Source organism: Sturnus vulgaris, chromosome 12 (assembly GCF_052056855.1).
Source record: "Sturnus vulgaris isolate bStuVul1 chromosome 12, bStuVul1.hap1, whole genome shotgun sequence".
Taxonomy (NCBI): Eukaryota; Metazoa; Chordata; class Aves; order Passeriformes; family Sturnidae; genus Sturnus; species Sturnus vulgaris.
Window position 1 is genome coordinate 3405527 of NC_142254.1, and position 15795 is coordinate 3421321.

A 15795-nucleotide genomic window follows, 5' to 3' on the forward strand; every position below is an offset into this window, starting at 1 on the left:
ACTAAGGATTCTCCATATCAATGCATTTTAAAATATTTTCATTATAATTTCTGTTTCACAGGGCTAGAGTAAGTGCTGTGGCTCTATCTGCCCATGATATTCATGCTATTCCTGGCCTTTTATTGTACTTAATAGTTCCCTGGATTAACTTAACTGTGAATTGGAGGCTCAGACTGCTGAAGGTGTGCTATCTTGGACTGATGCTCTTTCCAGTTAGCACAAATAAGTATCAGTTACAGCATTGAAACAAAGCAATGAACAATCCTTTAAAAGAATATTGTTATAATTTCTCACAAAAATCTATTTATTATTTTTAGCAACCTACATTACTAATTTCCCTTATTCTTCCCCAAAACTCAGAATAGACTTACTCAGCAGCTCTTTCAATTACAAGTATCAGTATTATGATTCTTTGTCATGCTTTGTATTTTGTTATCCCAAGACTCTAAATCTGTTCCTTTTCTCTTCCGTGTTATCTTTAACATCTTTATAACAAAAGTGCTGCAAAAGCAATTGGAGAAAGATCATTCTGTCTGACAACATCATTCTTTGCAGCGTGGTAGATTTTGAAAAGAGGCCACCAGCTCTGCAAGATGAAGTAGCATTCTCTTCAACAAAGGAGGATAAGCATCAGAGGCATCTGGGGAAAACCTCTGATTCAAAGTGCTGCACTGTGAATATAAATTCTAACCAGTAATAAGAAAAAAAGCAGAGTATCATGTTCAGTAAGCTGAGCTCAACTCGATTGAAGCAGAGGCTGCAGGAACTGATAAATTCTTGGGACACGCTTGAAAGTGAGTTGAAAAAAGTTACTATTCTCTCCAACAGTCTTTGAATCAGGTTTTCTAAAGCTATTTTAAAAGTACATGGACCTCCACCTGCTTTAGGAGCCAACATAATCATTGATCAAATCAGCTGTTTCTGTGTATGAGTGGCTAAAGCCCAGTGCACCAGAAGTTTGAAAGCAGAGGTGTCACTGGAACCTGCTGAGACTGACCCCTGTTACTTCAGGGTCTTCCCACTCTACCTTTCCTACAGAAATGTCTGCAGGATTTCTGGATACTATCCCTTCCTGTCATTTCCATAGGGGCTTGCACTGTTGTCTGGGCAGAGGGACAGGAACTGAATGGAAGTACAGATTAAAGGATGAGGTTGCACCAGCTGCAGCAGAGGCTACATGCATCACTTCTGCATCACTTTTTGGTCGAGATGAATGTTGAAACAGACTAACCATTCTGAAGCTTTGGTTATTTCCCAATATACACAAAGATGTATCTTTCTGTTGTTTCATATATAGAAAGAAATGTTAGAAGAAATCTGAAATATGTGTGTTTGCAGGAGGGTTAAAATGTGGTTGCTGTGAGCAGCTGGAGTGTGTCTAACGTGATCTGTGCACAGCACTGCTCACTGCTGGAGCCATGGATCAGCAGCATGGGGAACCACACTGAGGGGAAGAGAGCTCTGCACCCTCAAAGACTCATCCTCAAAAGCTCTCTGAACAGTGACAAAGCAAATATGACTTCTGAAGAAATCTGGGGCTGGGATTTTTCCCTGTAAACTTGAGTGAGGCTGCAAAAAGGGCCTTTAAGCACAGGAACATTTACTGCTAACCATCCTTCTGCACTGGCCCAGTGAGGAAATGCAACTTTCCAGCTGGGTGGTTATTTGTATCTGGTGTGGAGCAATCCTAATACACTTTACTTCAATTTCCTTTTGGAGAGATTATAGTTCCAACCAAATGCATAGCTTTAGATGCACTTCTGGTTACTCTGCCCTTTAAACTGGAGCTTCGACATCCATTAAGTCTGTGAGCTCCTAAAATTATTGTGTGGACACACAGACCTCTTTATATTGAGGTTTGCTAGGTGCAAGCTTACTCTTTTTCCCTTTGTTTGCACCTTTTAGTTGCCTTAAAACCAATCCATGGGCTTGAAAATGTGGCATAGAATGGTTCCCACATATTTTGCATACCCTGACCTGGTCACTCCTTCTTGGAGGCTCCAAGCCATGGAGGTCTGGCTTCATGATGGGGAACAGAGAAATTATCAGTGAAACAACCTGAGGATTTTCCCATTCTCTGTCTAAAAAACCTGCTTGGCCACCTGCACCTGGGTTCCCATCTTACAGGTGCCCCACAGCTAAGACACAGCTGTGGAGAAGATGGACATACAATCCAAATGCACCTGTGCATTCAAGGAATCTTAGTTTTGGGAAATTCCTGACAAAGAATAGTTAAGCTTGCTAAATAAAATAAATAGGGACAGATTCAGGCAACTAGGCTATGAAAACAGTCATTATATGTAACAGGTGTAATAAATGCTTTGTTTAGGCACAGCCAGAAAGCAGAATTGCCTTTTCCCAAGGTGAGCCTCTAGCACCATGCACCTTCTTCATGGGGAAGGAGATGGCAAATGCTTTGCTACTATCAAGATCAGAGCTCTGTGCTTGCTTCTGGTTCTGCTAAATGGCTACAAGAAGATGGTTTGCCTTGCTAATGGCAGCAAATCGGGTTTCTCTTGGAATAGGAATAATTAGCCCTTCAATGTTTTAACAGCATCAGTGGTTGATTGCTAAAAGGGCAGAAACACAGAAACATTTAAATAATGAATATTAAAATATTCAGAAGTTTTGAAACGCTGTCTCAGCAGTTCTTTGTGAAATATCTTTCATTTTAATCACATGACTATGTGTTAGTGGTAGTGTGGAAGCTGTGAGGAAAGTGGCTGAATGCTGTAAAAATGCCTAAAAATCCACACACACTTCTGAACTCAGTAGGAGCCAGCATTTTACTTGCACACCCTAATTTGAGGAATTTGAAATCTAATTAAGATTAAATTGCAACAAAAATACACAAAGATCAAGGGACACAGGGATGCTTTCACTGTTGCAGGTAGGGACAGGCTGCAAAGAGCAGGTGTGGATGAGGGAGATGAGGGAGATGCTGTGGATGAGGGAGATGAAGGATGGCAGTGTGATGGCAGGGACATGGGGACAGCTCAGTCCTGCTCCCCAGGCCACCTCACAGGGGATGTTTTAAAGTCTGACTTTCTTTCTCCACACAAAAATATAACTAAGTTAAAAATACAGTAAGGCTGGTGCTGCAGAAATCTCTTCCCAAAGGGCCCAGGAAAGGGGGCTGGAGGTGCTGAGAGTGCTGCTGCTGATCTGCTCAGGATCATTTAGGGCACAAAGGAAAGGCTCCACACTTGGAAGGGACTCTGGTGATGGCACATCCAAGACCGATGTGAAGGGGAAATAAAGTACATTTCAGCTTTTGGAGCTGAAGGGAAAAACAGAAAAATTCCCTTGTCTGTACTGTAGGTTTCTGATTTCTTATCTGTGATTTCATGGAGGAAAGAAATTGTGGGACTGAATCTCTTTTAGGAACAGTGACCTTAGCTTATTAATTCTCTTTATGTGTTGTCCAATTTGGGGGGAAGGGCTGCATTTGTGTGTGGGTGGTGTTATTGTAGGAAATGTCTTACTTAATTATTATCTACTGAAACATCACCTAGGAGATATTCTTTCTCTGACATGCAGCTTGATACTTCATGCTGAAAGAGGTAACTCTTCCATAGTTCATTAAATTATGTTGTGGTGAACTTATCTCCACTGGGTCGCAATTAAGAAGTGAAGCCACTGCCTTTAGAGGAACAGGCAGAGAATAATCAGAATATACTGAATATATAATTTGATCTCTGGAACTAGCAAGAGGAAAAATATGGTGTGCAAACGTGTAGACATTAAGAATGTATTATGTTCCAAAGATTTGTATGTAAGAGTATAATATAATTATATCATTATTGTTCCTTAGAAATATTTAGTGCTTTAAAAATTCCAGGTGTTCTTTTTAAGTTTGGTAACTCCTGTAAGGTAACTGTAGTAATTGTACATTTTCTTTCCTACTTCCCTTATCTCCATTGTAGCACCCCATGAACTTCAGTCACGCCCATTCTGGACCCATTGCCTATTATCAGACATTATAAAACTGCAGTAAATTTTGTTATATTCTCACTTAATTAAAAACTTTCATTTTAATAATAATTTTTTCCTTTTAAAAAAATGTTGAAGTACCTAGCAGAACTAGTCTCTCTGTATGTTTTCCGACAAAAACCCCACAAAACTCGTTTCATTGGATAATTTCAAATGTGAGGAACAGAAAAGGCATTTGTCTCAGCTGATGTTTCTCAGACCTCCTTGCCCACCATTCTTCTGCTGCACACATTGGGTTTTTTTTCCTGGTCCTCTTCCACATATGTAGGAGAGGTATGGGAGACATCATCTGCTTTTTGTTCTTAATACTGTTGTTACAATGGTTTGGTAAGGTCTGTTCATTTTGGTTTTTTCTCCTACAAAATAGAAATCATGCCAGGAAGTTTTCTGCAGGTATTGGTGGCACTCACCACTGGACCACGCAGAGATGTGGCTGGTTTAACATGCAGCACTGAACACCTACATCACCAGTGCAGAGGTGTTAAATAACACCTCACTTGGTACATTCTTGAGCAACGTAATCCCCTTCACTAGTAGAAGCATCAGCAGCTCATAGATGCAGAATAATGGGAATTTTAATTAGATAATGATTTAAGGATGTGTCCTGTTTACAAGGAAATAGCATCTCTGAGCTGATGAAGGGAGGGGCAGGTTTCAATTTAACAGCTCAGGGAAAAGCAGAGGATTCGTTTCCACTGTTAGTACTGGCTGTCCACAGTATCCAAGTGAACTCGGTCACTGAGGTGCTGACATTGGTTTTCAGCACATGAAATGGTATCCCAGCTCTGTTTAAGTTCTCCACACAGTCTTTAGGATGAGTTTTAAGCAATTACAGTGAACTGCACTGAAGTCTCAATGAGTACAGAATTGCTTTGCCATGGCATAAAATTCCTGGTCCCTTCCTGCAGGTGGGTATATTTACTTTGTGACCATTTGAATACACACCTTCTCATTCATATACAGTGGGATAGTGAGCAGAGTTTGTTTTCCTGTATGAGATAAGCATCATCATGTTTCCCTGAGCAGCTGCACACACAATTAGGAGGGCTCAATTAAAGCTGCATTCCATTCACACAGAGCAGCAATGATTGCTGTTTGTAATTTCTCTCGTGGTTTGACTTAGGGGTATTAGGTTGTACAGGACTTCGTTAACAAATGAAGTCAAGTCAAACAAGTCAAGAAAAAAAAATGCAGCAAGCTGGAAACTGGTATGCAGGACCTTGGCTTTTGTGCACTGCCTACAGAAAAGGTAGAGCACAATTACTCCTTGAGAAAAGGAGTCTGCCCTCCCATGCCTCTCAAGTAGCCACTAGGCAAGTGACCAGTTTCCTCTCTTTAGGCTTGTGCTTTCTGTCCTCCTGGCCACAATAAGGACCTGTGTGTGTCCTCTGCTTCCATATCAGCCACTCTGACTGCAGTGGGTGCAGGCCTCCAAAGACTCCTGGAAATTCAAGCCTAAAGTAATTCTAAAGCCAGTACACCTTTGTTTGTCCCAAGCACTGTGTGTGCCATCATGACAGAGAGCTCTGCACTGCCAAATGGAAGGAGGAAGGAAAATGAATTAGAATGCAAAAGGAACAGGGCAGTGGAGCACCTTTCAAGGTGCCTTCTTGAAGGATGAGGAATTTCATTCACACCCTGCCTTTTTTCCCTCCTGAGGCTGTTCAGTACCAATTGCTCCATAAAGGGACGTGATGTCCCTGCCTTCCCCCAGCCCCGTGTAACTGTGCTCACACATCCTTGGTGGCACAGTGGGGTTTGGTTTCATCATTTAGGGACACCCAAAGTCTGTAAACACAGATTTCTCAGCTAATGTGATACAAAGAGCAAAACATCAGACATACAGTCCCTGTCAAGAGTTGTGTGGTTTCCAACCAAGCATAGGAACAGAAGATCCAAAATACTCAATTTCTGTAGTTATGGATAGTGATTCTAAAGAAAAGAATGAAAGAACATCTCTGAATTACCCTGATGTGCAGAAGTGGCAGTACAGGAAGGTTCTGGCAGGAGCATTTTGACCCTTAATCATCACACAGATCTTCTGAAGTGGCTGAGACTAAAAAGTGACAAAGATGGGACTTAATTTGACAAGATGCAGAATATTCTGACCCTTGGGCAGGAGAGCCCTCGAGGAACTGGAGCAGAGGCAGCAGCTGAGTCTCTCAGTTGATGGGGAAGTGCTTTACTGCACTATTGCTATGGCATGGTGTCTTACAGGAGAGGGCCTGTACAGAACAAAATTAAAATCAGTTAACCACCTTGTGTATACCAAGTGGTGACAGATCTCAAACCAGTCATTTATTTTCAAAAAGAGATAGATTGTTTGCTTGGAGAAAATTATAAAGAGGTCCCCATGAAGCTGATCTTGTGTAGGGCCTACACAAGATCAATTACTTTGTGTTTTTGCTCTCTTGACTGGTGCTAAAGCAGTAAACTAGCAGTTTTGATGCTGATATGCAAAGAAAGCCATAATAGGAAAGAAAGCCACCTTTAATTTCAAGCTCCACTAGAATCATGAAAGGAAAATTAATGTTTACTAAATGAAAAAGGATGATATTGCTGGAGAGAGAAAGTTTTGGTTAAGCTTTTAAGGGAATATTATTAACTTCCAGAAATGGAAACATATATTATAAAACATGTTCAAAATGGCATAAACTGCAGAAAATCCAGGAAGTATTTTAAACTGACTTAAACTCCTCAATATGTTACTATGTTTTAAAAATCATGCAAACTGAATGATAGCCGACATATGGAAGGAGAATTTCTAGTGCAGACACATTTTCTATGGAAAATTAAATACAGTCTTATATTTAGAATAAATGTTTTGAGGTGAAATTAAAGTCTGCTGATCAACTTTTGCACATTTTTGTAATGCTTCTGCAAAAGGGGAATCTTAGCTGCCTCCAGGCTCATTCCCTGGGAATATACTTTCAGAAAGCTGCCACTCTGAGAGTCCTCTGACATGGTGCAGCTGGGTTTTGGCCGTGATATGTTGCCAAGCACCATAAATGAATGCAGCTCGGAGATGGCAGGTTGCTTTTTATTTTGCCAGACACAACAAGGAAGTGTCAGCCTCTGACAGTTTTTAAAATTTAAGCTTTAAAGGAAATACCAAACCTTTAAACCTTTTTTTTTTTTTAATCCAGTCAGAGAAGAAATGCTCACAGAAAGAGAGAGGATAGGGAAATTTGTGAAAGTGAAAGCTGCCCTACAGGAGTGAGTCAGCACTACACCACTCTGGTTTGATACTGATAAATACATTTGGGATTAGGTGACGTGGTCTTTATGCCATGAAATAAATGGGCAGTGGATCTGGTTCAGTCATCTGGTTCAGTGTGTGTGCACCACTGCAGTGGGACTGTAAGTGCTGCTGGAAGGGCGCTGGATTTGGTGATAATATCATAGTTAATAAGGTTTGCTCTTTTGGTATCTAAAAAAAGTCCTTAGGTACCTTGAATCCTCTGCAGAGAATTCCTGTTATAAGAGGAAATGGAGACACTGAATGGGTGAATTGCCTGATATAACACAATACAGCACAATCTATGAGCAGTAGGGCAAGACAGGAGCAAATCACAGCAGCTTTGGATCCCAGTTCCACAGACTTAACACTTCAGTGCTGTGACTCCTGTGAAAAACTTGCTGATGGTTGACAGGAAATACTTGTCAAATGAATACAGGTCTGCCATGCTATAGCATAAGAGCTGGAATGGCTTTACTAGGCTTTAGGCTCAAGAATGTTAACAGAAACTAAAAAAAAAAGAAAAAAAAGGGGGGGACGAAAGTGGTGCCTTCTCAATACCATGTAATAAATAAATGCTGCATTTTTTATAAAACTGCCAAGAATATGGCATAGCCATGAAAGCGAGGAGAAGGTTGTAGGAGACAATCTCTGTATAGTACACTGGAGATAAAACAGCTTAATTGTTATTGCTTTCTACACTGGACTACATTTCTTTCGAACAGACTTGCACTGGCAGTGTGGGGTAGGGTTTCCTTTGAAACCATCTGGCCAGTGTTTGATCCCTTAGAGCAGTAGGCTGGTGAAATCATTGCTAGCACTTCTTTCCAATGTGAAAAACAACCAGGGTCACACTCACAGTCTAAAGCACAACCATTTCAAGCAGCAGGAAAGGGAATACACTCATAAGTCCCGACTAAGTGCCTTGTCTTGGCAGACAAGGAAATAGATATTTCTCTTTTTGTCCCAATAACTGCAGACCATTGTGAACCAGTCTGCAGGGAAGTTCTTTGTTCGGGGAAGTTCAGTTTAAGAAGACTCAGAGTATGGCACTGCAGAAGGTTCAACCTCTCTTGAGTTGGCAGAACTACCCTACACACATAACAGATGTTTCTTCTGCCTCAAAAGAGCATCAGCAAGCCACCTCACCTCTGCTACAGTCACCAGATTCTCTGCTCATCATTTCAGTTGAGAAGTAGTTTAAATGGTTTCTAGCTTATAAAGAGCAGTAAGTTGCAAATGGCAGAAAAATGACTTCTGAAATTAAACAATGCTAGTTCATTTTCAACTGTATTTATAGAAAGTTTCCATTCTGGCAAACAAACGCTGCACTGTGCACTGGGACAGCATTATGGAAATGTACAGTGAGCATGGAGATGTGCACAGGAGTGTAGTTTGTGAGTAACAAGGTGTGTGTGCTCTGAATAAGTAACTCTGAGTATAGCTGTAGTACTGGTATTTGCTCTAAGGCTGCTGCAGTATTTGCTGTGCCCCCCTTGTGCTGTCAGGGACAGCAGCATCCCTGTGCCAGCCCTTCCCCACATCTCCCCTTCCTCCCTCTCCTCCCCATCACAGCCTCAGTAAAGCAGAAAATAAAGAGGATAGAATAATGTTAGAAACTGGTCAATGAGGTAAGATGGGAATCACTGCAAAATCTCAGTCAGATGAGTTTCAGGCTTGGTTATATTCATATTTGACTTTCAAATTCTGATACAGTCAGAGTGCAAAGCCATTCCGTGTTTTCGCCCTTTATGAGCTTTTATAATATGGATCCTTTGAGATGTATTTTCCACATTTTTTTTCAGCTCCCAGAGAAGCATGTGACCATATATACTCATCTTAAAAGTTCTAACTGAAAATACTTACAGGTTTGTGGATTTGGTAACCCTACGGCAAAAATGCAATTATTTTTTTCTCCCCACAGACTTATATAGAAGATTATTAATACTTCCTCTAGTTTTTATGTGGCAAAATCTGCTATTAGAAAAGTCTATGCCATTTTAAAACACCCTATCTCTATTGACTACAGTCCATAGAGCACAGTCTCAAGTACACTGTGCAGCTATGGGGATTGTGTACAGCTATTTACCCGGTGCCAGTGGAGGCAGTGCTCCTTCCTGGTGCTCAGGACCTCACCAGCCACCTGCTATTCCTGACCACAGCCCTGTCTCCAGCCCATGGACTGGCTGGTCTGTGGCTCAGAAGTTTATGTGGTGTTTGAAATGTACTTGAGATCTGCCAGGACCTGCTGTGCCCTTTGACTCTTCTCTCAGTGTTGCTGTTGCTCCAAGTTGCTCTCTCTTGTAGAGCCCAAATGCAGCTCTCACAGCCCATGTTCCCAGGGATCTCATGGGCTGCTGTGGCCCTGGCCAAGACTGGGAAGGGCTCATTTGCCCTGCTGACTCTCTCACTGCAGCCCCTGATAACAGAGGGAGCACATTCTATGCTGAAGAAGCCTCCTTCTACCACAGGCTGGACAGGACCCTTCTCTTTTGTGCTTCTGCTGCCTTTTCCCCAACTTGGAAAGGAAACTCGAGATAATTTTAGTAAGGGGGTGATACAAAAGAGGGTCCCCCCCTCAGCACCAGCTGTACTTTGTCCATTAAATGGATCTCAAAGAGCTGTTCTTGGCCTTGGTTCCTAGGAAGAATCAAGACAGCACAGGGTTCCAGGGCTTGGAGCTCTGGAATTTGTTTTGTCTTTCTGCTTAGGGAAAGGCCATGGAAAATAACTGGGAAAACTAGCTACTAGTACAATAGGCTACAGAGCTACAAATATAGGTGCAAAGAATACAGAAAACATAGAAAAAAGTTAAAAAACCAAACTGGCATCTGTTCCAGGACTAACACAGTGGTGAAGTGGCTAAATTATTTTGTTACTGTAAAGTCTTTTTTTCATGTTTACTATCTTGTCACAGACAGGACATTTATACATTAGCATTAGGATGGGGATATATATATTAAATTTTTCTTGTGCACCATGTGCAAATGTGCTTGACTTAGAACAAATCTTTTAGAGTGTCTATTTCAGAATAATGGTATGATTATTTCAGAAGGCAAGTTTTACATCATGAAATCATAGAGTTGTAAAATGGTTTGGGGTGGAAGGCAACCTTGAAGATCATCGAGGTCCAACTCCACTGCCCTGGGCCAGAGACACCTTTCACTAGTTCAGGTTGTTCAAAGCCTCATCCATTCTGGCCTTGAATACTTCCAGGGATGGAGCAACCAGATTCTCTGAGCAACCTGTGCCAGTGCCTCACAGGGAAGAATTTCTTCCTTGCATCTGATCCAAGTTAACACTCTTTCAGTTTAAAATCATTCCTTCTTGTCCTTTTGTCCCAGGCCCTCGTCCCAAGCTCCTCTTCAGCTCTCTTGGATCTGTTTTAGGTACGGGAAGGGGCTCTAAGGTCTCCCTGGAGCCTTCTCCAGGTGAGCACCCCTAGCTCTCCCAGCCTGGCTCTAGAGGGGCTCCAGCCCTTGGAGCAGCTCCATGGCCTCCTCTGGACTGTCTCCAGCAGCTCCATGTCCTTCCTGTGCAGGGCACCCCAGAGCTCTGCAGGTGGGGTCTCACCTGAGTGGGGCAGAATCCCCTTCCTTGACATGCTGCCAACGCTGAGGTCCAGCCCAGGACAGGGCTGGCTTTCTGCACACATGCAGGTCATGTCGAGCTTCTCAGCCACCAAGACCCCCAAGTCCTTCTCCTGCTCTCAGTCCACTCTCTGCCCAGCCTGTATTTGTGCCCTGATGTTTGTGCAGGGGGCATATATAATTATACAGAATTATTACAAGAACATTGTGTTCCTTTTTGGGGTATGACTATCACTCATACCACTCCTCAGTTTTTATCCTGAGCTCCCCCTAGCAAGAGCACTCTTCATACATGCCAAGAAAAGAACTGTCCTAAGTGAAGTTATTGTCTCTTTAATGACCACAGGAATATCTACTGTATTTAATATATTGCTTTGGGAATGGCCACAGGAATATCTACTGTATTTAATATATTGCTTTGGGAAATCTGTTCTGCCCACCCCAAATGGCTGTCTGTCTTAAATATATCTGCTCAGAGTGATGTGTGTTATATAAATAAAACTACACAGACAGCATGTTTGTCAATCAGCAAAAAAGGCCCTATGCCTGCTGTCCTGGGCACATGTACTTCATAAGCATTGGTTTCCAACAGATAAATGTAATCAAGGTTTATATGCTCACAGAAGCCAACAGGATAGGATTTTTTCACTTGAAAGATCAGAAGAAAATTGTAACTAATGTTGTGGAAAATTACTTTGATATTGCTTTCTCAGTACAGCATCACAATTAGGTAGCAATGTGAAGCACAGGGAAAGAATAAATGAATAGTAACAAATCAACACAAACAGCTACTGTCAGGAGTACTTTGCTCAGTGAAAGTAATGTAAGCATTACTTAAAGTTTTATGACTGTGGATTTTATACTGGTTTAAGTAATACATCAAGGTCTCACTGTCATGCTTACTAGGACTAAAACAATCGAGGACAATTTCCAAAACAGACAGATAAAACTGAAGTACCAAAGTATTTTTATTAATCTTGTTTCCTAAGTTGTTCTATCCTAAATTAAAGATGACTTAACATCCTAACAACAAAAATGTCCTTTTGGACAATGCAAAGGCTCCTATGCTGCTTTTCAGTGGAAAATGAGTTCTACCAACTTCTCTCCAGCCCTGCTGATGAGATTCCAGCGTCTGGCAAATGTGTTTTACTACATAGGAAATACAAAAGCAAAGGCTAATCCAGTAAAGCTTTTCCATGCAGAATCTGTTGTCCTAAGTAGCTTAATGATACGTGCATTTGTTCAATTCTCTCAAGAGAGCAATCAGGCAAGGAAATTATAGCAATATCCCATCTCCATTAGAACCAGGCCCCTTTATGGAGAAACACTCTGAGCAGAGAAAGGGAAGGATCCTTCTCAGCACGCCAAAATCGTTGCCTGTGATTGATAGATTTTCACAGTAGACTGTCTAGGAAGGAAATATGCCAATCTGTTTTTTTAAATAAATGAATGGGTATTTTTTCCTTGCTCTTTAAGTCACCTAATATGTTTTAGTGATAACTGGTATCATTTTCAAAAGTAGTGGATATGAGGAGTTTCTCAGTCCATTGGGAGTTGAAAGCATTTAACACACATGAAAATCAGCCAAACAGAATAAAAGTAATTGTACTGAGCACCTTTTACTCAAGGGTATAGCCTGGTTCCTATTAACATAAATAGTAATGGAATATGAGAATTGAGGCATTGATTACACACCTTTGGCAGTAACAGCATCGTTGGCACGTTTGTGTTTTAGGTATCCACAGCAATTGAGCACTTTACAGAGTGGGTTTCCCTGCCAGGGGTAGGAGCTCTGTTCAAACTTGCTTTTATTTAAACATGCTTCAGTGTCCCTGTCTCTAGTTACACTGCTCTAAAAAATCACTTCCAGTGTACTACAGTCAGCAGTCAGCATTCAAGAGGTTTATGGCAGAGAACAGGTCAAGATGAGGGACCGACAACGAAAAGAATGGAAAAGAAATTGCACTGCTTTTGAGACCACACTAGGAAACCTTCTCTTTCAGGAGCAAAGAAATAACTTTTCAATGTAAAGTTACACATTCTTAGATGCATTAGAGTACTGCCTGTATTTGCTGTCCATACACCTTTCCCCCATGCTAAACTACTGGCCAGTTTCAGTCAAGTATGGCCAGTACCTCTGTTTTTCATCTCTAAACTCTTTTGCATCTAAGCATACATAAATAAATAAAAGTGCTGAAGGAACTAGTTAATTCCCTGCTTTGCACAACACTGAAGATTTATTACTTCTATAGTTTCAGCTGAGTGGCTGCTTTCAAAATTGGTGTGTTTGGTTGGACTAAATAAACAACATATTAAAGTACAGATTATTTTGTGACATGGAAACAAGCACTTAACAAACCTAGACACAGAAATTAGCAATTAATGTAATTATTTAAGAGTTCTCAGTGTTACAGTTCAGCTTCTTTATAAATGTTAGCAATGATTTTAAATAGACACAGTTGTGTTCACTGCACAATGAAGATGTCAAACAAATAAGCTTTTCATGAAGCATTTGTTTAGTCAAGGGACAATTTCAGTGCATATAAGAGCAAACACAAAGACCAAACTCCAGAACACAGTGGCATTATCCTGAACAAGAGTAACTGCACTGGCATTTGTCTAGGCTCTAAAGTAGCCTTCATTACAGCCATAGTCAAAGAGAAAAGGACTGTAAGTAAATCAAGAGATCTTGGGTCCTTTCATACTTCTTTTGTGCATTTCTTTAAAAAGAAACTACTATTTCAGCCCACAATTTGCTAGTTCTCCTATCTCTGTGGCCTCTGTGGCTCTTCACAGTTTCAAGTTAGTAGTGCAGGAAGATAACATGCATATGAGTGATAGTTATTAAAGGTTTAATTGGAGTTAAGCTAATTAAGTGAATGCATCCTGAAGTATTTAAAGTTCCGGATGTGACTCATTCACACAGCTCTTATTTTGCATCTCATGACACACTGAATACCATACACAAAGAAAGGTAAATTCAGAGGTGTGCATTTCCAGGAACAGAACTTTTGAAGAAATCTCTCATTTTCACATTTATACTGATATAGTTGGCAGCAGAAGTTGGTCTCAACCTTAGCAGAAACTTAACTCGACCCAGCTGACCCTATGCACATTGGCAAAGGTCCCTGTATAATCAATTCATTGGTTCTTGGAACTGTTTTTTTCAGCAAATGTTTTTTATTTATTTAGGGTTTTTTTAGACATTGATAATTACTTTCAAGGTAGCCTTCATTAAGAATGACATACTTATTTTGAGGTATTCTCTGTGAAATATGTAAAACACGTTGAGAATATAAGTACAAAATACTGATCATGAAAGGGCAGGTAATTCAAACAGAAACAGGAATGCTAACCTGGTGTCTGCTGATGAACTATTTCTTCTGGATCCTGCAGGTGAATGAAGACAACGAGCCCAACTGCTCCAAACAGCAAGATGAAGGAGAACATACATGTCAGCCTCATAATTACTGTTCTCAGATCAATCCAGTTCTGAGCCAGGAAAAGAAGTGCATACGATCTCCAGGACACTCTTCACTCATAGTCTTCGTCCTCTCATCTGGAAGTCTGGTGTAATGTGTCTACAAGAAGTAAGAAACCAAACCCCTAAAACTTAGCATAGAGGGAATTTTATTTTTCCAAGATTAGTAGATTTCTCATTTAGACCAAATAACTGATTTCTCTAGTATTTCTTTTGTACAGTGAATTGCAATCATCCAGTCTATTTCTGTCCCATCAGTTTGTCTTTAATTTTATGTCCTTTTCTAAACATGTAGAAAAGACAAAGTAGTATATAGTTAAAAATTGCATTTTGGGAAGAACAGTCATACCATGACTGCAATTTTCAGAGAAATCCCTCTCAACAGTTTGCTTAGAATATGTCACTTTTTATTTCTCACTGATTAAACAATATGAAAACCATAAAGGGAGATAATGTGTGGGGAACAATCATGAAAGCTGCACCTTCGTGCCAAACACAGAACTGGCAGCTGCTGCTTCACCTCTGAGAAAAAACACTCACACTCAAATCGACCACCACAGGTCACCCATTGAAGCAGCTCTGCAGGCAAAGTGATTTCCAGGGGAAATCCTGGTCAGCCCTTTTACTGGCTGGCATTAAACACGAGGGAAGAGAGTGGCAGGGCAGGATGCAGGAGTCTGTGCAGGAGCCACGGGCACGGCTCCTCTCCTCCCCTGGCAGCTCCAGAGAGGCTCTGGGGCTGTTCTGTGAATCCTCACTGCTGGCTCTGACATTTGCTGGCACTGCAGTCCCAAAGCAGCCCTGGTCCCACATGAACCAGTTGTGTGTCTTTCTAAACCCCTCACTGAGCACAGCCCTGAGGCTTTAAACCTATAAAAAGTCCTACTGGAACAAGTGTCTGTCCTTGTATGACACTAACAAGTAAAACAGTGAAGAAATGGGAACCAGGGAGGAAAACTATTACCAGGGATGCATGTCTTAATTAATTAAAGTGAATGTTTCTGCCACAGAGCTATGCCAACCCTGCATTTCCCAGTAGCACAAGGAAAGGTGCATTAGAGCACAGGCAGTGGAACTGGTTCCCTAAATGTAACTGGATTTCTTAGTAGCAAATTATTGAATATAAGGGCTTAGCTGGAGGTCAGCAACAGGTTCCAGGGGTAGCAACCACTTTGCTTTTCTCATATTTTTACTGCAAATGTGATCTGCTCTAAAGGAAAGTTTTTGAAGCTAGTCTTTGTTTACAAAGGGGATTTTAAATACAGAAGCACTGTATAACATCAATTTGCAGAAAAGATGGGTTGTAGAGAGGTGATGATTCAAAGTAGTTATGTCAGGAAAAGTCTTTAAAGATTTGTCCTTAATGTGCCTGGAATATTTGGTGTTAGGGCAACTTGTATGCTTTTCATGGTTTCCTTGGCAAGCTTTTAATTTCTGTAGTGCACTGGCATTCTAAATTTCTAAAATGCATCAAAGAAGAACATGAGGTGTGA

General features: G+C 41.0%; 1 protein-coding gene across 2 annotated transcripts in view; it reads right to left on the reverse strand.

Moving 5' to 3' along the window:
- The window catches only part of CHST8 (carbohydrate sulfotransferase 8), a 182887-nt gene that overhangs the window by 126011 nt on the left and 41081 nt on the right, over positions 1–15795 (reverse strand). For both annotated transcript variants that reach the window (XM_088171818.1, XM_014881899.2), the window contains exon 2: positions 14178–14402. In XM_088171818.1, coding sequence (XP_088027944.1) covers positions 14178–14286 — 109 coding nt within the window. In that variant the 5' untranslated portion in view covers positions 14287–14402. The remainder of the gene's footprint in view (positions 1–14177; positions 14403–15795) is intronic.